General features: G+C 41.0%; 2 protein-coding genes across 16 annotated transcripts in view; one reads left to right on the top strand and one right to left on the bottom strand.

Annotated features, from left to right (window-relative positions):
- CHCT1 (CHD1 helical C-terminal domain containing 1) overlaps positions 1-2,388 on the bottom strand; it is a 38,905-nt gene extending 36,517 nt beyond the window's left edge. Inside the window, exon 1 of the mRNA XM_054670537.2 lies at positions 2,276-2,388. Within this exon, the coding sequence (XP_054526512.1) occupies positions 2,276-2,308 (33 nt within the window). The 5' untranslated portion in view covers positions 2,309-2,388. The remainder of the gene's footprint in view (positions 1-2,275) is intronic.
- Positions 2,389-2,478: 90 nt separating this feature from the next.
- The window catches only part of USP32 (ubiquitin specific peptidase 32), a 214,314-nt gene continuing 190,979 nt past the window's right edge, over positions 2,479-25,813 (top strand). For 7 of the 15 annotated variants that reach the window (XM_063799092.1, XM_063799089.1, XM_063799086.1 and 4 more), the window contains exon 1: positions 2,764-3,030. Coding sequence is in view for 10 of the 15 variants with exons in the window: in XM_063799089.1 (XP_063655159.1) it covers positions 2,973-3,030 (58 nt within the window). In the remaining 5 variants the exon portion in view is untranslated. Of the gene's footprint in view, positions 2,691-2,729; positions 3,031-25,813 lie in introns of those variants that run through there. The other 8 variants (XM_063799084.1, XM_063799082.1, XM_063799080.1 and 5 more) reach the window with 4 other exon arrangements.

Here is a 25,813-nt window from a genome sequence, read left to right as displayed (position 1 = left end):
GGGCGGGATGGTGTGCGCCTATAATCCCAGCTACCCAGGAGGCTGAGGCAGGAGAATCACTGGAACCTGGGAGGCAGAGGCTGCAGTGAACCGAGATTGCGCCACTGCATTCCAGCCTGGGCGACAGAGCAAGACTCCGTCTCAAAAAAAAAAAAAATAAATAAATAAATAAAAAATTACCTACAGTATTCAGTACAGTAACACGCTATACAGGTTTGTAGCCTAGGAGCAATGGCCTAGGTGTGCTGCAGGATATACCATTTAGGTTTGTGTAAGTAATCTATGATATTTGCACAACAATGTATCTCTTAGAATGCACCCCATCGGAAAACGACACATGCGGTCATATTCTATTAATTCCTGAGTATTTTGTAAATCATTTACCATCTCATGAAAGCAGCTAAGCTGCAACTCTAGTCCTGTCTTTCAAGTGGGGCAAGTGCCACAAAGAGATACATTAATTTGCTCCCAACTCCACTGCAAATCAAGTGGGTAGATAAATACCCAAGCCTATCCCTTGTATAGCAAGGCCATCTGTAGGTACTGACTGTTTAGGACAGTAATAATAGTAGTATATGTTGCAATTGAACTCTTGAGGGTTTTTTTCCCTTACAGCTGGGCCCTTTCCTAAGATTCACTTCCCATTAATTACGATAATCTAACTCGGAACTCGCACTCTGCAGGCTGAAGATGACTGAGGTGTTTTGCCTGATGTCTCTCTATACCGAACTAATGACCTGGAAATTAAAGGCTTTGAAATGTATTCCCAACCCCCTGATTCATGGCCTTTCAGTAATGCAGCTAATCTGAGGTCTTAAAATTAACCACCTCACAGTGAACTGGAAAGGGCAGCGCTGTGACTAATGCCACGCTGCTGATCTGGTTTGCCAGGAAAGGTGAGTAGAAAAACACGAAATATTGGTGGGGCGCGGTGGCTCACGCCTGTAATCCCAGCACTCTGGGAGGCTGAGGCGGGCGGATCATCTGAGGTTGCGAGTTCGAGAACAGCCTGACCAACATGGAGAAACCCTGTCTCTACTGAAAATACAAAATTAGCCAGGCATGGTGGCGCATGCCTGTAATCCCAACTACTCGGGAGGCTGAGGCAGGAGAGTCGCTTGAACCAGAGAGGCGGAGGTTGCGGTGAGTCGAGATCGCGCCATTGCACTCCAGCCTCGGCAACAGGGGTGAAACTCCGTCTCAAAAAAAAAAAAAAAAAAGAAAAAAGAAAAAAGAAAAACACAGAATATTACCTTCTTTCTCTAGCAGGGTATATTAGAATCTGTTGGTTTTAGGAACTAATAACCTTTCCCTGGCCCTAAATTACCTAACCGGCACCTTGGGTCCAATCTAATCCAAATGGTTACTTTTTCAATATTGCTTCCTTTTCCAGAAGCTTTATTCCGTGACTTTTAGGTTGAAGACGCAAACTAAATAGAGTTGAAAATCAAGGAACTAAATAATAATTCCACTGTACATATACACCCCATTTGGTTTCTCCATTTATGGTTTCCTATAGGTTGTGTTCACCTTTTGGCTCTCATGAATAATGCTGCTATAAACACGGGGGCACAAATAGCTGTTCACATCCCTGCTTTTCATTCTTTGGGAAATGGAGAGGTGGAGTGGGAGAGTCAGTCACATGCTGCCACACCATGAACCTGGAAGGCACGATGCCAAGTGAAATAAGCCAGTCACAAAAGAGAAAGTCTGCAGAGTTCCACTCAGAGGAAATACTTAAGAGTAGTGAAATTGATAGTAGGACAGGGGTTGCCACGGACCAGTGGGAGGGGGATTGGGGAGTTACCGTTTAATAGGCACAGTTTCCCTTTTGCAAGATGAAAAACGGTGGGAAATGGGACGTGGCAATGGATGCAAAACAATATCAATGTTCTTAACGCCACTGAACTCACTTAGAAATTGTGAAAATGGTACATTTTGTTACGTATATTTTACCACAGATTAAAACGACTCCACGCTAAGCCTTGTAGCCCTCATGTTTCTCGGGGAGAAACTCTGGGAGAGAGGATAAGCCTTTTGCACAGCGCTTTCCAGAGAATGTGTACAAGAGGCATGGTCAGGAGGAGAAGGTGGGCCGGGCAGGCGAGATGACCCGAAAAGGCAGATCCACTTCGTTAACAAGGTCCACTTTCCTCAGGGATCTCCCGCTAGGTGTGAGCATTCTTTTGTCACAGGAAAGCCTTGAGATTCTCCTTTCCTTTCACAACGCCCTCCCAGTCAAAGACGTCCCTAAGGTTGGGAGCTCCCTGCCTACCCACTCCTTTCTCTTCTGAGCCATATGCCGCATCCCTCAGAACGCCATTCCCTAAGATTCTGCGGTCTTCCATGTTAGGTCCCGGCAACTGCCACACTAACCGTCAGCTGCTCGGACCCCACCCGCCGAACGCCAGAACATGTGTGCGCGGGGGCGGGGGGGGGGTCGTCCTCAAGCGCCCCGGAAGTCACCACCCCCCGTCGCCAGCGGAGGCGCCCGGGCGGGGCGCGCGGCTGCGATTGGCGGGAAGATGGGACGATGCGTTACGTGCGGAGATGCGTCCCCCTCCCCGCCGCTCCTGCGCGCGGTTAGCTTGGGGAGGGGCGGAGCGTGCGGCCCTGGGCGGCCGTTACCGGGAACAGTGTCTGGCCTCGGGTCCCGTGACCCTCGGCGGAGCTGGCGGGAGGGGGCGGAGGTGGGAAGAGGGCGTGAGGAGGGAAGGAGAGGGAGGAGAGAGAAGGGCGGAGTAGGAGGCAGGGGAAGGGGGCGGGGCGGAAGAGTCACGTGATCCGGCATGGAGGCGGTGGCGGCGACCGGGAGGAGCCGCCGGGGCAGAAGCCGCACTTGTTAGTGTGGGGGGAGGTGGGGGCGGGGGACGCCGACACCGTCACCGTCACCCAGGGACGCCGAGGAGAAGGCGGGAGGGGGGTGGGGGCGAGATCAGGCTCCGACCCCCCGCCGAGGGGATGAGGGGAGCATGGGTGCCAAGGAGTCACGGATCGGATTCCTCAGCTACGAGGAGGCGCTGAGGAGAGGTGAGGGGGGAGGGGTCTGGGCGAGCTGCCTGGGAGGCCCGCGACGGGCAGCCTGGAGGGTGGGTAACCGGGAGGGAGAGGGGAGATTGAGGGCGTGGGGCGCCTGAGGCGGAAGGGAAAGGCGGCCGGCCTTGGGGAGTGTGGTGGAGGAGAGAGGTCGGGTGGGAAGCAGCGTTTGGGAATTAGAGCCGTTTGGAAAGGGGCTTGTCCTGAGAGAGGGGGATCGGCGCTGGCAGGGCAGTGCCCGTGCTCGCTGGTGGCGTTGTGATCCTGGATGTGTCCAGGGAAGTCCTCTCCCCGTTTTCCTGGGCGGCTCCAGCCCATCCAGCCCCCCTCATCCTTCATTGCCATTTTCTCCTATCATTCCTTCATAAAAACCTCCAATAACATCCTAACCTCGTTCCTAACAGCCTTAGCTGGAAGGGGACGAGGAGGCGGCTGCAAAGCGCTCCTCTCTGCTACTGGAAGCGCCTTCGTATCTGGGGAGTCCCTGCCTTTTCCCAGGGCCTATGCCTGTCTCTTGAGGGCTGTGGCCATCCGCTTCTGCCACCCTTCACCGTTTGAGCGGCTGACTTTGATAAGAACGATCTGAAATGAAGTTGTGTTTGAGGTGAGATGAGACTGGACAGCTGGCGTTGGCACCAGACCTTGTCTTAGGTTTCATCTCCTCCGACGTTGACCAAAGCCTTTGACTGCACTTGATGCCCAGTTCTCGCTCCATCCCTCTCCATGAAATGGCATTGGGAAGTCCAGCATTCAGATATTGTGTTAAATCTCCCTTTAAAGACTGGCCTGGCTGCCAGTCCCGGCCTGCTGCTTATTGGCTCTGAGGCACAGTATATTGTTGGCAGCCCCAACCCCCTACCACTCACTCTGATACCGCTGTCCATGATCACTAAAGCACACACTAACTGGAAGTGTCTTGTTGCACAGTTTATGGCCGGAATGTCTTAATTTTTCATGACTGGGATTTCAGTGTGTGTAGATCTGTGTATGCTTGTATTTCTTTTAGACATTTAATGGATATTCCTGGTAAGAAGTGAAAAAACATTAAGAAGATTAGGAGCTAGGCATTATTGTTAACAGGTTTCCAAGTCAAGAAATCAGCCATGCTCCAGGTGGTTTTAGTAGCTAAGGATATAAAATGGTAATTAGATTAAAAGACGGGTATTCAAAATGAGGCTTGAGAAGTGAACTCTTGTTCGTATATAGGAAGAAGAGGGGTAAGTGGGTAAGTTCAGTTGACCATCACCTGACAGTAAGATACAGAATTGAGATGTATTGGTGGTGGTGGATTTACCAGAATAACACAGATATGCCTTTTATGTCTTTCTTTCTTTTTCCCTTGTGGAACAGTATAACAATTGTTTTTATGGACAATCTCATTTGAACTTTTTTTGTCTGCCCCAATATGAGAAATATTCCAAATTCTTGATGTGTTTCCAGCCCTAGTAGGCTAGTCATTTCCGGGATGCTGGTGAGCCTGACAGGTCTGGCCTCAATTAGGCAATGGCTTACATGGCATGAAAGAGGACATTAGTCAAACTGATTTACAGCTTCAAGGTTCAGAAGTGTTTCTTAAGTTTGAGGGTGTGAATACTAGTGATGTACCTGGCATTGAGAAATTCTAAAATTAAACTTGTATTCAGCTCTAGCCTGCTTAATCTCCTATCAAACTAAGATGGTACGTTTGTAAATACAAATGAAGTTAATTGCATTTTAAACTGATCTGACTGGAAGGTTTTTGTTTAATTTCTTATACAGTGTCTGCCTGTTGAATTTTAAAACACATGTATTTGAAGAGATAGCAAAATCTTTGTTAAGAGCTTATTTGTAACTATTGGAATGAATTTATGTTTTTTTTTTTGAGACGAGTCTTGCTCTATTGCCCAGGCTGGAGTGCAGTGGCGCGATCTCGGCTCACTGCAAGCCCCGCCTCCCGGGTTCACGCCATTCTCCTGCCTCAGCCTCCCCAGCAGCTGGGACTATAGGCGCCCGCCACCACGCCCGGCTAATTTTTTTGTATTTTTAGTAGAGACGGGGTTTCACCGTGTTAGCCGGGATGGTCTGGATCTCCTGACCTTGTGATCTGCCCGCCTCGGCCTCCCAAAGTGCTGGGATTACAGGCATGAGCCACCGCGCCCGGCCGGCATGAATTTATGTTTTACCAGTTTGCTTTAGAGGAAAATTAAAGCAAAAGAGAGCAGCAAGTTGATAAAATTGTATTTCTAAATGTAAACCAGAAGCCCCCTTCTTTAAGCATGGTACCATTTAGTAAATGTCAGACTTTAATATAGAATTTAAGATTACAAAAAAAGTTTATGAAGCTTTTTTTTTTTTCGAGACAGAGTCTCGCTCTGTCGCCCAGGCTGGAGTGCAGTGGCGTGATCTTGGCTCACTGCAACCTCCGCCTCCCGGGTTCAAGCCATTCTCCTGCCTCAGCCTCCCGAGTAGCTGGGACTACAGGCGCATGCCACCACGCCTGGCTTATTTTTTGTATTTTTAGTAGAGATGGGGTTTCATCATGTTAGCCAGGATGGTCTCAAACTCTCAACCACAGGTGATCCGCCAGCCTCGGCCTTCCAAAGTGCTGGGATTACAGGTGAGCCACTGCGGCTGTCCCCAGAATCTTTTGATAGAGCTAAAAATGGCTTGGAACCTCTTTTGGGCACTTGAATAATATAAATAGTTGGTAAAACCTGCATTCATTGGTTTCATCTACTTGTTTATATTGTATAAAATGAATGGGGGAAAGGGTAGATAGGATTTGACAAACACACATTAGTCCAGTGTGTGCAAAACAAGCTTGACAAAACTACAGAAATACTTGCCTCCTTGGCTTTACTTAAAATTATTGAATGCTAGATAATGCCTAGATGTGATTAGGTAGTATTTAAAAAATAGGCATATATTACCACATACAAACATGGAATTGCAGGCAGTTTATCTTGCAAAGCGGGGCCTTGGAAACGAAGTGTTATGTTAATGACAGATAACACTTACTGGGCCTGAGTGGAAGGGCAGTCTAGTGACTTCAGTTACATTTTAGAAGCACCTAGAAATTAGGAAGATTGGTTTTTGCACGCTATTTTAGCTAGACTGTTTGTCAGTTGTCTAAACCTTAACGTTTTCTAAAAGTGTACATTTAAACACTGTTAGGGAGATTACTGGTAGCTTTTATTTTTTGGCTTGAATCTATCTTTCTTAAATATTTTGAGTAAAACACAAGGAAAGCCTTGACTCTTGTTTATATTGCGTGTGTTTTCTAAGGAAGTACACTTGTACTTCATGGATACTGGAAATTTGAGCAGCACATTCTTCATCTCTTTATTTCACCTCCTTGTTGCATCTAAGTTTGTGGCTTGTGTATTCTTAAAAACATGTTTTAAATGCTTGGAACACAGCATTCAAAAACCGTTCGGTGAAAGATGAGTTGCATTTTAGATCCTTTTAGAACTCTAAGACATCTTAAAAATCTTCACCAGTTTTTTAATTCTTCTGTCTTATCTGCTCCTCTGTCCTTCCTTTCATCTTTCTGGAAACAGGATTATAAGGCGATGTGTGTGTGTGTGTGTGTGTGTGTGTGTGTGTGTGTGTGTGTAAGAATCGGCTGAATTAAAATGATTCTTAACTTTTAAATTGTAGTAATAAAATACAGTGGGTGAATTTCTTCTAATCCCTTTCTTTAAAATCTGGCATTTATATTGCTCTTAGTAGCTGAGTGATGAACTATAGTGTGTCAAAAAGTTATATTATGGATTCATATTTTAAAATGTCCTTTTGCTCATTAATTCAGCAGATTTTTACTGAAGGCTGGGTATGAATTAGGCACTAAGGAAATGGATAACCAAGACCCCTCTCTCTAGGATCATATAGCTTGGGTCAGTGATCTCCACTAAGTGTATATAGACAATCCCCGACTTACAATTTAACTTTACGATGGTGCAGAAGCTATATGCGTTCAGTAGAAATCATATTTCAGTAAAGTATTAATATTTAGTATTAATAACCATAGTATTAATATTTCAGTACACTAATAAATTACATGAGATTTTCAACGCATTACTGTGTTATTTTGTCCAACAGTATGCTAATGTAAGTGTTCTAAGCATGTTTAAGGTAGGCTAAGTTATGTTCAGTAAATTTGGTGTATTAAATACATTTTTGACTTAATGATATTTTCAACTTATGATGGGTTTATTGGGAGGTAATCTCATTGTAAGTTGTTGTATCAAAGAATGTAAGCCTATTCATAGAGGATGCGAATAAAATACTAGAAATTCTGTTTATAGTTCTAACTTGTGTATGTTTAATAATGCACATAATATGTTCAAAAGTAGTATATATGCATATCATTTATAAATGATTAGCTTATGGTATATTAAGTGCTGCAGTGCTATAGGAGAAAGTGCTACGGAAATACAGAGTGTGTATGGGTGTCTGATGGCCTAGAAGTGCTGCTAGCACTGTGCTCATTTTATAGTATATGCTCAATAATTGAGTGTTAAAGGATTTAATTTCCTAGTCACTTATAGGTAGTTGTGTTTGCTAGTGGAATAATTAAGCATGTAACAGTTGATAATTCAGTACTTTTCATTTTGCTTATCCACCAAATCTAAGATGCTTTAAAACATTGACTCCCAACTAAGATTTTGTTCACCAATTTCTCAGTATTAATCTTAAAATTTCGTTAGATTTATACTACCTATGATGTGATGTTAGCTCGTTTAGCATAATGTATCATTCTATACACGGAAATTGAATTTCACAGTCAGTACCTTCTGGGATGCGTATTTATCTCCCTTATTAAAGCACTTATTTGCCTTCCTATGAATTTTTAAAATTCACCAGTGAACTTTCTAGCATTAGTTTGGAATTGTTGGTTTCGGTTAAGCCTTTTAAAAGTATCCCAGATCTTACTATTTGTAAAGGAGAAAAATGGGGCAGTTTTTAAGTAGTCTGCTTATATGTAGTCACCTGAGTGATTACAAAGGTGCTGTTTTCACTAGTCTTACTGTTTCACTAATTTCACTGTTTTCACCTCACTAATCTTTAGTTCGTAAGTTTGGTGTGTCTCTGACAAAGAGGAGATACATATATTGATGAACTCTGGATTTTGGGGGATGAGCAAAATGAGGGGACATCACTTGCTGGTTAGTGAGCTCCCCATTTACCAAACTGGACAGCTCTTGTTTGTTTTTCCTTGTTCATTGTCTCTCTCTGTGCTTAGTGAGACTTTACAGTGACAGCACTCAGGGTTGCCTTCCAGAAAGATGTGTAAGGAAGTTAGAGTTGGGATTGTGATGCCCAACCCATAGCCAGATATTTTCTCAGGACGAGAAAAGGAAGATTTTTGGCACTGGATTACATGCTTGGATCATTGGAAAAGTTAGAGAAGTGATTATTATTTTTGTTGTCACTAGAGAAAAATCTGTTTTTGCAGCACCAGAGTAATGCTGAGAGTTTGAATTAGAAGCTTTAATGTTAAACAGCTGCAGTGGTGGAGGGATTTTTTTTTTTTTTTTTAGTTTATGAACTAAAAATGAGTAGTTGGATAGTGTACTGAGAAGATTAAGGTGGGACTGACAGTTCTTTTTATACTGTATCCGGGAAGCATGGCTTCTCCTTTCAGAGCTTGTTTATGCTTCTGCTTTTGCTTTTTGGGCCTCATGACATATTTGTGTTTAAGTTGAGCAGTTTAATGTCTTTCTGCATTCCAATAAGTCCTCTCATTTAATAATAAAGAACTCTTGGAAGTTAGAGGTATGTAGTTAATTATTGGCACAAAAGCCTGGTAAAAACTAGCTTTTCAAGTGTTTCCTTTATTGTTCTTTCCGTTTGTTTCTTTTGTGTTGTGTGTGTGTGTGTGTGTGTTATGCAGCAATAGAATAGAATTTTCTTTTATAGTCAGAGATCTATCCTAAGATGTATCTATTCAAAGATGACCAGAATTCAAGACCTTTCCTTAACACCCCTCTTTATTAGGGACTTAGTATTCATTAACATAAGGCTCTTTTTAATTTTTTTTAATTATCTTTTTCTTTTTTTTTTTTTGAGACAGAGTCTCTATTGCTCAGGCTGGAGTGCAAGTGGCGTGATCTTGGCTCACTGCAACCTCTGCCTCCCGGGTTCAAGCTATTCTCATGCGTCAGCCTTCCAAGTAGCTGGGATTACAGGCACCCACCACCACGCCCGGCTCATTTTTGTATTTTTAGTAGAGACAGGGTTTTACTATGTTGGCCAGGCTGGTCTGGAAGTCCTGACCTCAAGTTATCCACCTACGCTGGCCTCCCAAAGTGCTGAGATTATAGGCGTGAGCCACTGCTTCTGGCCTATTTATTTATTTTTGAGACAGAGTCTTGCTCTGTCACCCAGGTTGGAGTGTAGTGGCGCAATCTTGGCTCACTGCAACCTCTGCCTCCTGGTTCAAGCGATTCTCTTGCCTCAGACTCCAAAGTAGCTGGGACTACAGGCGTGTGCCACCACACTGTCATGCGTGTCCATGTGAAGAGACCACCAAACAGACTTTGTGTGAGCAATGAAGGTTTTTAATCACCTGGGTGCAGGCGGGCTGAGTCCAAAAAGAAAGTCAGCGAAGGGAGATAGGGATGGGGCTGTTTTATAGGATTTGGGTGGGTAGTGGAAAATTACAGTCAAAGGGGATTTTCTCTTGCAGGCAGGGGCGGGGGTCACGAGGTGCTCAGTGGGGGAGCTTCTGAGCCAGGAGAAGGAATTTCACAAAGTTAATCACTCAGTTAAGGTGGGACAGGAATAAATCACAATGGTGGAATGTCATCGGTTAAGGCAGGAACCTGCCATTTTCACTTTTGTGATTCTTCAGTTGCTTCAGGCCATCTGAATGTATTGTGCAGGTCACAGGGGATGTGATGGCTTAGCTTGGGCTCAGAGGCCTGACAACACCTGGCTAATTTTTGTATTTTGTAGTAGAGATGGGGTTTCGCCATGTTGTCCAGGCTGGTGTTGAACTCCTGGCCTTAAATGATCCACCCGCTTCCACCTCCCAAAATGCTGGAATTACAGGCATGAGCCACCACGCCCAGCCAGGCTCTTTATTTTAGGGATTTTTTTTTTTTTTTTTTTGGACGGAGTTTTGCTCTTGTTGCCTAGGCTGGAGTGCAATGGCACAGTCTCGGCTCACTGCAACCTCCGCCTCCCGAATTCAAGCAATTCTCCTGCCTCAGCCCTCCGAGTAGCTGGGATTACAGGCACGGTGCCACCATGCCCGACTAATTTTGTATTTTTAGTAGAGACGGAGTTTCTTCATATTGGTCAGGCTGTTCTCCAACTCCCGACCTCAGGTGATCCGCCCGCCTCGGCCTCCCAAAGTGCTGGGATTACAAGCATGAGCCACCGTGCCTGGCCTAGGGCGGCGCTCATCACTATCTTGTGAATAAGATTCACGCTCATCACTATCTTGTGAATAAGATTCAGGAAAACTGATGTTTTGAAACCTTGCCTATAACATGTTTGTTGGGGTACTAGACACTGGACCGCATTAAAAGCAAAACTATGCTAAAGTGGGATTTTACAGAGGAAGTTCTCCAGTGTCTTTCATTTCTGTAAAGAAGCTTGGTTGCCCCAGCATCTTATCCCTGTGGCAAAAGTCTTTTAACATTTGCTATGGTTGCCTTTTGGTGATGACTCGTGAAAGGCTCTGGAGAGATTACATTATGGAAAGGATCTTTCTAACAAGATAGGCCTCCACTAGTCTTTCCCATGACAGCAAATGGCATCACTATTGCAACACAAGTACTAAACTGAAAAATCTAGACATATCCTCAGTTCCTCCCTTTCTCTCACTTTCTGACCATATCCCCTTATCTCCAGTTAGAATCTGTCACCAAGTTTTATTAGTTTGGTATTCAGTTTAGTCTGTTAGCTTCTGCTTAATTGCCTCCACTTTAGTCCCCACTGCCATCATCTTTTGCTCCAAGACACTGTGCAGTAGTTTCCTAGTTTCACACAGTCAGTGTATTCTTAAAATCCAAACCAGATCTTGTTATTCCTTTCTTTAAAGTCTATAATTAATTTTTAAAAATGCAGTCTTTATAGTGGTCTACAAGGCTGTAAATAATTTGGTTCCTGCTTAAAACTCCAACCTCAATTGTAGTAATTTACCCCTTGCCTCCTGTACACTAGCTACACTAGCCATCTTCTTGTTCTTGGAACCTATTCTGGCTTGCAGCCTTTGCATTTGCTACTTTCTCTCATCCTGGAAAGACTATTTATGAATTTTTACATGTCTGGCTCATTCTCATATCTGATGGCCACAGCTCAGATGGCCTCAAGGACGCCTTCCTTTATCACCTCATATGAAGTGGTATTTGTCTATCACTATTGTGCAATATTCTGAACAGTTTGTGTACAGCCTTTATCATAATATGTAATTATCACGTTTATTGTCAGGTCTGTTGCTGAATCCCCAGTGTCAGGATAGGTGCAGTGCCTAATGTATTTTAAGTGCTCAGTAAATACTGGATGTCTGGGTGAATGTATAAATGTATAAATAATGGAGAGAAGTTGTGGAGAGCTTTCATGTTTGTCAGATCGGGGGGTAAAAAATAAAAGACAGGAATCGAGTTATACTATATGTATCCACCTCAAAATTTCTTTTCCTTTCAGCAGCTTTTAAAAAGTTTGTGCTTAAAATTTTTTTTTTTTTTTTTTGGGACGATGTCTGTCTCTTCCCAGGCTGGAGTGCGACCTTGGGATCACTGCAACCTCTACCTCCTGGGTTCAGGCGATTCTCCTGCTTCAGCCTCCTGAGTAGCTAGGACTACAGGCACAAGCCACCACGCCCAGCTAATTTTTGTATTTTTAATATAGACGGGGTTTCAGCATGTTGGCCAGGATGGTCTTCATTTCTTGACCTCGTGATCCACCTGCCTCGGCCTCCCAAAGTGCTGGGATTACAGGAGTGAACCACCACGCCCGGCCTGTGCTTAAAGTTTTAAATGATAGTTAAAAATAAACAGTCCTAAATATAGTATGTAGTTTTGTCTGTTTAGTTCAAATACTTGAAGCTGATAAATAAATTCCTGAGAGATTAGTATGGGGTAAGTATTGTACTTATGAACACTTGAGAATGTCTTTTGGTTATATATAAAATTTAATAATTTTATTCCTGAAATAATCATTTTTATATGATGACCTTCATGTACTTTTCATTTATGATGACAAGTATTATCCTACTGCCATATATGAAGTTAGAGTTAGAAAGTTATTTGCTTAAAGTGTTATACAGAGTTATATAAAATTCAACACACAGAGCTCTCTCTTGGTTCTAAATAATCCAGGTGATTTTAAATTAAATTTTATGATTAACTTTTTTTTTCTTGGTCTAAGACTCTTTTTCTCTTACACTCCATGGCTAATGCTTCCCTCCCTCTTTTCTTAGTCTTTTGTTTTTGTTTTTATTACAATGGTATATGCACATAGTTTAGAATCAGATGGGAATACAGGGCTTGTTATGAAAATGGTACTGTTAGCTGGGCATGGTGGTTCAGGTCTCCCGAATTGTGGGGACTACAGGTGTGCACCACCACACCTGGCTAATTTTTTTAAATTTTGCAGAGACGAAGCCTCACTGTGTTGCTGGTCTGAAACTCCTGGCCTCAAGCCTCAGCCTCCCAAAGCACTGGGATCATAGGCATGAGCCACTGTGCTGGCTGGTGGAGGCCTCTGAGAGAACTTGACATCTGGGCTTAGTTTTGACAGATAAGGATCTGGCAAGGCAGGTAGTTCGAGGGGAAAGATACATGGCAGTTTGTTGGTGAGCTTATCTCACTATGCCAGCCTCTGGAAATAGAAATCATACACTGGCCCTAATTTCAAGACACTAAATCTTGTCAGGGTTTTGCTTCACAGAGAAGATGCGTAAAATTTGGTCTTAAAAATGAGTTCACCATGCACACATACACACAAAAAAAGTAAATATTGCATTACTGTGTATATGAGGTTCCAAAATAGGCAAAACTAATTTATGGTGACAGAATAGTGGTGACCTCTGAGGGTCGGTATTGACTGGGAGAGAACAGGAGAGAGCCTACTGGGGTGCTGGAAATGTTCTGTATCTTAATTTTGCAGGATAATTCCTTGGATGCATCCCTAAAAATTCAGTCAAGCTATATAGTAAGATTTGTGCAGTTTACGTAAGTAATAGGAGAGATAAGAGGGGGAACCTGTGGAGTAGCAGAACATTTCAAGATCTAGAAAGCAACATTTGCAAGGGTACACAGTGTTCAGACAGGGACCAAATCATAGAAACTACTAGGGCTTGCCATGCTGAAACGACTGACTTCAAACCATAGGGCATACGTACCTTCCACTGAAGAAGAGCACCTGAGTAAAATGACTAGAGGTGCATTTCAAAGATTATTCTATTGGAAATACAAAGAATGAATTGGAGGAGTAGGAGGCAAATAGTCCAAGGGACAGATAAAAACCTTTCTTTTTTTTTTTTTTTTTTGAGACAGGGTCTCCCTCTGTCACCCTAGCTGGAGTGCAGTTGTGCGATCATGGCTCACTGCAGCCTCTACTTCCTGCACTCATGCAATCCTTCCATCTCAGCCTCCCAAGTATCTGGGACTCCAGATGTATGGACCACACCTGGCTAATTTTTTTATTTTGTTGTAGTGACGGGAATCTCACTGTTGTTTCCCAGGCTGGTCTTGAACTCCTGAACTCAGGCAATCTTCTGGCCTTGACCTCTCAAAGTGCTGGGATTACAGGTGTGGGCTACAGTGCCTGGCCTTATTAAAATGTTGATGTAATAAATGGGACTACCTAGTGCTGTGCTTTCTCCTTAAAGGAGAAAGCTGACAGAATACAACTAGCAGCAGTAATCTGGTAAATTGTGCTTTCTACAGAGTAAATTTTGTCTCATGACATTTATGCAAATATTCAAATGTTTCAGGAATATAAACATTTAAAATTTGGGTTATAAATAATGCCTTCTGGCTCTGAAATTATCTGAATTCATGAAGCAATCAGTAGTAAATATGAAGGAAAAATGAAACACAGCCTTATATGCAAGGACAAGCACAAATTTCTAATTCTTATTATAATTTGGGTGCCCACCTGGTTTTGAAGGTGAGCCTTGGTTTGACTGGTTCTGAGACATTTCTCTCAAATAGCAAATGAGTAATGGGTATGAATAGGGTACATTGGAAAGTCATGTCAAAATTCCATGCAATTTTAGGAGCTTTTTTTCTCCCATGTAATTTATATAATTTGACATGTGTATTCCTATGTAAAATATTTAACCACTTCTCTACAATAAGCATTAAGTGGGCTAATTAGTATGCTCTTCTTATTTCCTATTTCTGTGATTTCTCTTATCTGGAATGACTTTTTTATGCCACCCAGGCTGGAGTGCAGTGGCACATTTACTGCTCACTGCAGCCTCAACTCCCCAGGGTCAAGCCATCCTCCTATTTCAGCTTCCCTAGCAGCTGGGACTACAGGTGTGCACCACTATGCCCTGCTAATTTTTGTGCTTTTTGTAGAGACGGGGTTTTGCTATGTTGCCCTGGCTGGTCTTGAACTCCTGAGCTCAAGAGATCCACCCACCGCAACCTCCCAAAGTGTTGGGATTACAGGCGTGAGCCACTGCACCCAGCTTTTTTTCTAATTTGTTTTTATTCTGAAATCAGATGAGATTGGCATGTTCAGGTTGGTATGGCCATAGACTGCTTTTATCTATTCTAATAATTTTGTATTGTACAATGTGTTGGAAAGGCAAGATGAAGTTAGATTATGAAGGGTTCATTTCCATTCAATTCTGTCTATCCTTCTGGACTTTGCCTAAATCTTACCTTCTTTGGAGCTTTCCTGAACTTACTTATCTCCTTTGAATTCTTACATTTGGATCCTTTGTATTTGAGTATTTTTACATATATATGTACATAAATAACACATGTTTTATGTGTATTAATTTACTCTCCCAACTAGATTGAAAGCTGCTGAAGAGTAACCTTTTTTTAAAACCACATTGGACTGTTTTAAGCACAAATTTAGCATATGCTTGATGATTGAGAGAACCATATGATTACAGTCATTGGTGTGTCTGTATGATTGTGATATGTTGCTATTTAAAAATCAATAGTTATTTCTTATTTAGTTTTCTGTTAAGCCATAACCTTTTGCTCTCATTTATACGTCTTCTGAACGTTAAGTAACATGTGGCTCATATTTCAAACTCCCAATTTGGAATTTTATAGCAATGTGACTGAAGTTTATAATTACAGGTCTCAGAGGACTGCACTACACAGAAGTTCTCTATGTGTTAGAAGAATTTATTAGAAGATAGACAATTGTAGGTTACACTGTAATTTAGAAGACTTTTGTGCATCTCATGTATTTGTGTCAGTTTGAGAATTTGAAAATGCCCCCAAAATGTCTGTTCTTCACTAGTGCCTCTTGTGATCCTGGCAGAGATAAGCTAAACTTTTGAAAGGGTAGACTTTTTCTGTTTATCTTAGTATCCTGAGTCCCTAAATCTGGAATGTAGTAGATGTTTGTGCATTTCCCTATGTCAGTGAAGTCAAAATACTACAGGTGGATTTTTCAGCTTTTCAAAGTTTTCACATTTACTAAGTCCTTCACAGTTATCTCCTACTAGTTAAAAAACTATTTGCCTCAATTCACGCCAGTGCTACTTTGACATTTGCATTGCTGTAAAACCCTTACTAAAAGGTATGTTTTTCTAGTATATAAATACATGTATGCAGCTTTTCTCATATCTTTGAGAAAGCAAAAAATTGTACTAAATTATGATTTCGACTGTAATAGGATTATGGCTTAGTCATGATCAGTATTATATTTTCAACTATGTCTTACTAGGATTATTGTAAAAGACTTTCAAAATAGTTCATGTGAATTTTTGTCTGATCTTCACAAACTCAGGTATGTACATAGCTCTCTCCCACCTTCTCCTGGCTTTGCCAATTTATTTTATTTTTATTGTGGATATATATATATATATATATATAGAACATACCATTTACCATTTGAACTATTTTAAAAAATGTACAATTAGTGGCATGAAGTACATTCACAATATTGTATAACCATCACCACTATCCATTTCCAGAACTTGTTCATCATCCCAAACAGAAATTCTCTATCCCTTTTTTTCCCCAGCCCCTGGTAACCTCTATTCTACTTTCTGTTTTTATGAATTTGCCTATTCTAGACACTTCATGTAAATAGAATCATACAATATTTGACCTTTCTTATTTCACTTAGGATAATGTTTTCAAGGTTTATCCATGTTGTAGTACATAGCAGAATTTAATTTCTTTTTTTGACTGAATAATTTGTATATACTACATCTTGTTTGTACATATTTGGGTTGTTTCCACCTTTTGGCTATTGTGAATAATGTTGCTGTGAACATTGGTGTGCAAATATCTGTCTGAGTCCTGCTTTCACTTCTTTTGGATATAAACCTAGGAATGGAATTGCTGGGTCATATGGTAATTCTATATTTAACCTTTTAAGGAACAGCTAAACTGGTTTCCACAGCTTCTGTACCGTTTTATATTTCCACCAGCAATGCACAAGTGCTCCTTCCATTTTCTCCATATCTACCCAATACTTGTTATTTTCTGTTTTCTTTCAATTAATAACCATCCTAATGGGTGTGACATAGTATTGTCATTTTGATTTTTAGTTTCCTAATGGCTAGTGCTAATGAGCATTTTTTTAATGTGCTATTGGTCATTTGTATGTCTTTTTTGGAGACATGTCTATTCAATCCTTTGCCCATTTTTGAATTGAGATGTGTGCTTTTTTGTTGTTGAGTTGTAGTTCTGTAGTTCTTTATACATTCTGGATATTATTCTCACATCAGATAGATGATTTACAAATATTTTCTCCCAAATATTTCTGTGGGTTACAGATATATTAATATCTGTGGATTGTCTTTCATGGTCTTGATAGGATCTTTTAATGCCCAAAAGTTTTTAATTTTGATGAAATAATGTATGTAGTTTTGAACTTAAACAATGTTACAGATTGTGCAAAGGGTATAACCATGAAATTCTGATAGAGTGACCCCACAGCTGCAGAAAACCAGAATAGAAAGAACCCTACTCTAAAACCCAAAAGACTTCCCTAGATAGAGTCCTTTGAAAATAATTTTCTAAATTATTCACACAGCCTGTGGATAAATTAAGAGGACATGATATCTGTAACAGTGCTGCTTGTGATGAAAACACAGAAGAGTCAATTATATTATCAAATCTTAGCTGGAATGGAAAATCAGGAGGATATTTATTAGCAAACATTAATAAAAGGTTGGCCTTTATTATTGTAAGCATGTACACAGACGACAGCAGGTAGTCTCTACCATAAGAATGAGAAATGCCTCCTATCTTTATGAATTCTGAAATTTAACCTTTCTTAGCCCAATTGCTGTAAGGGCCTAGGGTTTATTTGTTATGTGTGTTATTGGAGTAGAGACTGTTCGAAGGTTAAGTGGGTATTTAGTGATGCAAGTGACATTTATATGTTTTAAAATCTTCTGCTTTTGTAGGCACTTTTTTAAATGAAATGCTATATTTTTAAACTTTTAAAAATTATTTTTATTATTTTTTGCAGAGATGAGCTCTTGCTGTGTTGCCCAGGCTGGTCTCAAACTCTTGGCCTCAAGAGATCCTCCTGCCTTGGCCTCCCAAAGTGCTGGGATTACAGGCGTGAACCACGTGCCTGGCCCAAACTTTTTAAAGACTTTATTTCTGGAGGCAGGTTCTCAGAAGATATCCTATCTTAATGGGCATATATATAGAGAGAGTAGTAGGTGAGTTTAAGGGGGATGTAAATATTGGCCGAAAAAGGTTTCTTTTAGGTATATAACCCCTCAAATGTAGCCCTTTGGATATCAAAAGTTTATTATGGCAATGTTCTTTGTGCGTTTTTATTCGATGTTGTCAGCCATTCATCTAATACCTCTTCAGAAGATTTTTGTCTCTGGGCAGTGGCATTTTATAACTTCATATATAGAAGAAAACTTTTATCCAACTGATAACTGATATGCCAATGTGTTAGTATGAAAAAGTTTTCCCAACATTCTTACCAGGTGTGGTGGCTCAACCTGTAATCCCAGCACTTTGGGAGGTGGAGTCGGGCAGATCACTTGAAGTCAGGAGTTCGAGACCAGCCTGGCCAACATGGTGAAACCCTGTCTACTAAAAATACAAAAATTAGCTGGGCGTGATGGCAGGCACCTGTAATCCCAGCTACTTGGGAGGCTAAGGCAGGAGAATTGCTTGAATCCGGGAGGCAGAGGTTGCAATGAGCCAAGATTGCCTCACTGCACTCTAGCCTGAGCGACAGAGTGAGACTCTGTCTCAAAAAAAAAAGAAAATGAAAAAAAAAGAAAATTTCCCAAAATTCAAATGTCATTTCACTGCGTGGCTTTGTTTGATTATTAATACTTTAATACTGTGTTTAAAATTAATATTTATTATTTTTAAAAATCAGCTTCCTTAGGTTGAAGAAACATTAATGTTTAATATTAAGCTATTATTGTAGCTTAGTGTAGTTATAATAAGATACTGGAACTCATGGAAGGGGTTAGATTTTCTTCATCTTAGAAACCGTTACTTTTCATAAAATATATATTGTGCAATTATATATAAAATTATTTAATAATTAGATATACAAATAAAAAATTGGATTATAGTTGGGCTCAGTGGCTCGCATTTGTAATCTCAGCTCCTTGGGAAGCTTAGACTGGAGGATTTCTTGAGTCCAGAAATTTGAGGCTGTAGTGAGCCATGATTGTGCCACTGCATTCCAGCCTGGGCGACAGGAGTGAGACCCCGTCTCTAAAAACAAAAACTAAAAAAAATTAGATTATAATTGGCAAAAGATTGAGTGACAGTGAAAATGCAATGAATATTTTGACTACTATTTTTTGATTACATACATAGGAAGATACAAATTTTTCTGTCTTTCCAAATTAGTTTAGAAATTAAAGATTTGGCCGGGCATAGTGGCTCACCCCTGTAATCCGAGCACTTTGGGAGGCTGAGACAGGCAGATCACCTGAGGTCAAGAGTTTGAGACCACCCTGGCCAACATGGTGAAACCTCGTCTCTACTAAAAATACAATAAAAATTAGCTGGGCATGGTGGCATGCACCTGTAGTCCCAGCTACTTGGGGAGACTGAGGCAGGAGAATCACTTGAACCCAGGAGGCGGAGGTTGCAGTGAGCCAAGATCGTGCCACTGCACTCCAGCCTGGGCGACAGAGCGAGACTCCATCTCAAAAACAAACAAACAAACAACAACAAAACACCAGAAAAAGGAAAAATAGTGTTAAGAGATAATTTAGTATGTATTGTTTGTACACTTCATGGGTGTGCATATATGACGTGTTTGGTTTTATAGTGAAAATTCTAACATTCTGCTGTATGGTTTATGGTGCATTGTAGACGTTCCTTTAAGTACTCAATGATAAAGATGAAAATTACTAAGATAGAGAGTAAATCTATATTATATGTAGTCATTTCTCAGTTTGCATAGTAGTATGGGACTGTAAAAATGACCATGCAAGCTGAGACTATTCAAAGGGATCATAGTAATCAGTGGAAAAGATTATGATTGTTCTGTGTGACCTTTAAAATTTTTTGTCAAAACATTAAAAACTCTGTCACAGTTGGTTATAGATATATAGGGTAAGAAGAAGCATGGTATCCACAGAGAAGGAGGGAGCTTCATAAACAAAGACAAACAGGAATATCAACTACCAGCCACCAACAGCACTTTTGTAAAACTTATTTAAATATTACAAAAGCAATATACAAGATTACTAAGAGATTGGAAGATAAAGGGAGAAAATTTCACTAATGATCTCATCACCAAACACAGCTAATTATTTGCTGTTACTCTTTTTTCAAATTAGTGTTTAGTATTGTTTTAATCATAATGTACATAAAATTTTGTATCTTGCTTTTTCTGAGATGTCTGTTTCTGTCCATGTTATACATACCTATACAGTCATGTGCTGCATGATGATGTTTTGGTTAACGATGGACTGCATACACAACTGTGATCCCATAAGATAATAGTAGAGCTGAAAAATTCCTATTGCCTAGTGATATTGTAGCCATTTACTTGTTTTTGCTTTTTGCTTTTTTTATGTAGTCATTTACTATACTATACCTTTAATCATTATTTTAGAGTATACTCCTTCTATTTATTTAAATAAAAGTTGGCTGAACGTGGTGGCTCCCACCTGTAATCCCAGCATTTTGGGTGGGTTGCTTGAGCCCAGGAGTTTGAGACCAGCCTGGGCAACATGGTGAAAACCTGTCTCTACAAAAAATACAAAAATTAGGCACACAGCTGTGGTCCTAGCTACTCAGGAGGCTGAAGTGGGAGGATCACTTGAGCCTAGGAGGTTCAGGCTGGGGTGAGCCTTGATCACGCCGGTGCACTCTTCCAGCCTGGGAGACAGAGTAAGACTCTGTCTCAAAAAAAAAAAAAAAAAAAACTTAACTGTAACAGCCTTAGGCAAGTCCTTCAGGAGGTATTTCAGAAGAAGGCATTATTGTCATAGAAGATGACAGCTCCATGTGTGTTATTGCCCTGAAGACTTTCCAGTGGGACAATACGTGAAGGTGGAAGACAGTGATATTGATGATCTTGATGCTGTGTAGGCCTAGGCTAAGGTGTGTGTTTATGTCTTTTTTTTTTTTTTTTGGAGACAGAGTCTCACTCTGTCCCTGAGGCTAGAGTGCAGTGGCGTGATCTCTGCACACTGCAACCTCCACCTCCCTGGTTCAAGCGATTCTCCTGCCTCAGCCTCCCAAATAGCTGGGATTACAGGTGCATGCCACCACACCCAGCTAATTTTTGTATTTTTAGTAGAGATGGGGTTTTGCCATGTTGGCCAGGCTGGTCTTGAACTCCTGACCTCAGGTGATACGCCCACCTCGGCCTCCCAAAGTGTATGTCTTCATTTTTAGCAAGAAAGCTTAAAAAGGAAAATAAAACATGAATAGGAAAAACTTTTTAAATAAAGATATAAAGAAAAAATATTTTTGGACACTGTACAATGTGTTTTAAGGTAAGGGTTATTATAAGAGCCAACAAGTTAAATTTATAAGTTTATGAAGTAAAAAAGTTACAGTAAGCTGGCTGGGCATGGTGGCTCACGCTTGTAACCCAACACTGTGGGAGGACGAGGCGGGTGGATCATTTGAGGCCAGGAGTTTGAGACCAGCCTGGCTAACATGGCGAAACCCTGTCTCTCCTAAAATATACAAAAATTAGCTGGTTGTGGTGGTGCACGCCTGTAATCCTAGCTACTCAGGAGGCTGAGGCTGAGGCACGAGAATTGCTTGAACCCAGGAGGTGCAGGTTGCAGTGAGCCAAGATCGTGCCACTGCACTCTAGCCTGGGTGTCAAAGCAAGACTTGGTCTCAAAAAAAAAAAAAAATTACAGTAAGCTAAAATTAATTTATTATTGAAGAAAAAATTAGTAAATTTGGTGTAACCGAATTGCACAGTGTTTATAAAATCTACTGCAGTACTTCATGGTAATGTCCTAGGGCTAGGACTTAAACATTGACTCACCCCTAAGTCTCTCACTGACTCACCCAGAGCAACTTCTCATCCTGCAAGCTCTATTCATGGTAAGTGCCCTATATAGGTGTACCTTTTTTAAAAAAAGGTTTTTAGTTTTGTCTCGAGACAGGGTCTTGTTCAGTCACCCAGGGTAGATTGAAGTGGCGTGATCATGGCTTACTGTAGCCTCGAGCTCCTGGGCTCAAGAGATTGTCTCCCACTTTAGCCTCTAGCTATCCTCCCACCTTAGCCTATAGAGTAGCTGGGACTATGGGTGCATGCCACCATACCTGGCTGATTTTTTGTTTTTTATGTTTTGTAGAAACCTCGCTATGTTAGCCAGGCTATTCTTGAACTCCTGGGCTCAAGTCTCCTGCCTTGGCCTCCCAGAGCTCTGAGATTACAGATGTGAGTCACCAAGCCCAGCCTAGGTGAACCATTTTTTTGTCTTTTTTTTTTTTTTTTTTTTTTTTTAGACAGGGTCTCACTCTGTCACCCAGGCTGGAGTGGCATGATCATAGCTCACTGCACCCTGGACCTCTTGGGCTCAAGGGCTCAAGTTATCCTCCTGCCTCAATGTCTTCAGTAGCTTGGAGGCACATGCCACCAAGCCTGGGAAATTTTTTTTTTTTAATGTAGAGAATGGGGTCTTACTGTGTTACCCAGACTGGTCTCAAACCCCTGGCCTCAAGTGATTCTCCCACCTCAGTCTTCCAAAGTGCTGGGATTACAGGAGTGAGCCACCATGCCTGGACTTTTTTTTTATCTTTAAGGCTATATTTTTACTATACCTTTTCTATGTTTAGATATGTTTAGATACACAAATACTGTGTTACAGTTGCCTCCAATATTCAGTACAGTAATATGCTGTGTAGGTTTGTAGCCTAGGAGTAATAGGCCATCCCATATAGCCTAGGTGTGTAGTAGTCTATACCATCTAAGTTTGTGTAAGCACGCTGATGTCTGCACAATGATGAAATCACCTAACGATGCATTCCTGTCATTTGTGATGCATAACTGTAGTTTAAAGTGTTAATAGCTTGACCAGGATTTGTTAAGTGACAACCAGCTCCTTAATTTTCCTTGGCATTTTCCTTCTCTTAGAGGAGACCACTTTGTATTCTTTTAGTTGATCTTTGGTATTTGGTATTGATTTTTCAGTTTCAGCATTATCTGTTGACTTCCCACTTCTGAGCATGAGAATTTAGTTGTCTCTCCCTTCCTTCCACCTTAGCCACTTCCCCTTCCCCTCTCCCTGTTACTTAATCCTACCGCAATAGTTATATGGTAATTTTAGATAACTGTTAAATGTTTACCTTATCATGAGCATATGCGTAGGATTCACAGCTGAAATTAGGTAGTAAGTTTTGATTACTTTTCTAGCACAATGTTTGTTTTCCTTGGAGCTGATGACTGATTTTATTTGTGTTTGCTTAGTATTCTAAGTATTTATCACTAATTCAACCCTGAACACTGTCACTTGCCTAAGTCTCCTTTCAAGACTATGAGTTGTTGGCAGTTTATTCTTCTAATGTCTCATGTGGCCTTTTTACTTACATGAAAGGAGCTTGCAGGACTGGTGCTTCATATTGTCAGTCTTTCAGTTTAGCCATCCTGATTGTTGGAAAGTAGTATCTCAATGTGGATTAATCTGCATTTCCTTGACTAAGTGATGTTGAACACCATTTATATGTGCATGTTGGCCATTTATACATGTGTTTCATTTGATTTTTTTTTTTTTGAGACAGAATCTTGCTCTGTTGCCCAGGCTGGAGTGCAGTAGTGCAGTCTTGGCTTATTGCAACCTCCACCTCCCAAGTTCAAGCGATTCTCCTGCCTCAGCTTCCTGAGTAGCTGGGATTATATAGGCGTGTGCCACCGCACCTGGCTGATTTTTGTATTTTTAGTAGAGACGGGGTTTCACCACATTGGCCAGGCTGGTCTTGAAATCCTGACCTCAGGTGATCCACCCGCCTTGGCCTCCCAAAGTGCTGGGATTATACGTGTGAGCCACTGCGCCCGGCCATTTAATTTTTTTTTTAAATTTTTTATTTTAATTTTTAGAGACAGAGTCTTCCCCTGTTGCTCAGGCTGAAGTGCAGTGGTGCTCACTGCAGCCTTGGAACTCTTGGGCTCAAGCAATCCTCCTGCCTCTGCCTCTGGAACAGCTGGGACTATGAGCTCACACCACCATACCCAGCTAATTGTTTTTAATTAATAAATTTATTATTTTTTTTTTATTGTAGAGATGGGGGGTCTCACTGTGTTGTCTAAGATAGTCTCAACCTCCTGATCTCAAGCAATCTTCCAGCCTTGGCCTCTCAAAGTGCTGGGATTATAGGCATGAGCCACCATGCCTTGCTACTTTTAATTTTTTTAGAGATGGGATCTTGCTATGTTCAGGCTGGTCCCAAACTCCTGGCCTCAAGAGACACTTGCCTCAGCCTCCCAGTTGCTGGGATTACAAGCATTGAGCCACCACACCTTGCTGCTCAAAATGTATTTTTTTCTCCTTTCTTCTTCTTCTTTTTTTTTTTTTTTTTTTGAGACAGTAGCATTTTACTCTGTCACTCAGGCTGGAGTATAGTGGTGTGATCACAACTCACTGCAGCCTCGACCTCTCGGGCTTAAGGGATCCTTCTACCTCAGCCTCCTGAGTGGTTGGGATTACAGGTGGGCACCACCATGCCGAGCTAATTTTTTTTGTATTTTTTTTGTAGAGGCAGGGTTTTGCCATGTTGCCCATGCTGGTCTTGAACTTCTGACCTCAAGTGATCCTCCCGCCTCGGCCTCCCAAAGTGTTGGGATTACAGGTGTGAGCCACTGCATCCAGCCTCAAATAATTTTTTGAAAGTGGAATCTGAGTGTTAATTTACTAAAACCCTTTCAGCATTTGGTATTATCATTTGCAAAAAATTCTTTGCTAATTGAGTAATCTAAAATGGTAGCTTGTTTTAATTGGCTTTTTTTGGATTGGTGTCAAAGTAGAACCTTTCCCATTTTTGGTAGTTGTATTTCTTCATTATTTTCATTGTCTTTTTGTCCTTTGTTGTTGTCATCATTTTAGTTCTTAAAGATGTGTTTGTTTAAACATTTTAAAAAATTCTTTTTATTTTTATAATTTTTTCTTTTACTTTTCTGGCTAGAGGCTGAGACAGGAGAATTGCTTGAACCCAGGAGGTGGAGGATGCAGTGAGCTGAGATGGGGCCATTGCAATCCAGCCTGGGCAACAAGAGTGAAACTGTGTCTCAAAAAAAAAAAAAATTATTTTGTAGGCTGTGCACGCTGGCTTACACCTGTAATCCCAGGAGTTTGGGAGGCCAAGGTGGGAGGATTACTTGAGGCAGGAGTTCGAGACTAGCCTAGGCAACATAGTGAGACCTTGTCTCTACAAAATCTTTTTTTTAATTAGCTGAGCATGGTAGCAAGTGCATATAGTCCTAGCTGCTTGAGAGGCTGAGGCAGGAGAATCACTTGAGCCAGGGAGTTCAAGTCTGCAGTGAGTTATGATTACTGCACTCCAGCCTGGGTGACAGCAAGAACCTGTCTCTTAAAAAAAAATCATTGTGTAGAACTTAATAAGTACCTTGAATTCAATCAACTATTTCACTAATTTGCTGCAAGTATTTTCTCCAGTTAGTTTAACATTGCTATTTGTTTTGTATTGCTACTTTTAATGTGTATGAGTTAAAATTTTGTATATGTCAGATCTGCCAATTGTTGTGTTTCTGTTTCACTTCTGAAGTTTTACATTTTTACTCTTACATATATCTGAAAAACAATTCTAATTTATGACTTCATATTTCTAGTGTTTAACTTTTTAAAATTCACCCAAAATTTATCTTGGAGTGTAGTAAAAAGTTAGGATTTTTTTTTTTTTTTTTTAGGTAGGGGTCTTGCTATGTTGCTTAGGGTGTCTTGAACTTCTGGGTTCAAGTGATCCTCCCACCTCAGCCTCCCAAGTAGCTGGGATTACAGGCAGATGTCACCAGGCCTGGCTTAAAAAATATCTTTTAAAAAATAATTCGTGTATGTGTACTAATTCCTTTTCTGCCTCATATGTTTTGTTTTAATTTTCTCCATGTTGTCTTGCATCAGAAACTTTTTCATTTTCTCAGAGAAACTTGGATTGCATCATATGAAGTCCAGACTTTTATTTGTTTTGGTTTGGTTGTTTGGGAA

The sequence above is a fragment of the Pan troglodytes genome, chromosome 19 (assembly GCF_028858775.2).
Source record: "Pan troglodytes isolate AG18354 chromosome 19, NHGRI_mPanTro3-v2.0_pri, whole genome shotgun sequence".
NCBI lineage: Eukaryota > Metazoa > Chordata > Mammalia > Primates > Hominidae > Pan > Pan troglodytes.
The sequence above is the reverse complement of the archived record's forward strand: the minus strand, read 5'-3'. Positions and strand labels throughout refer to the sequence as shown.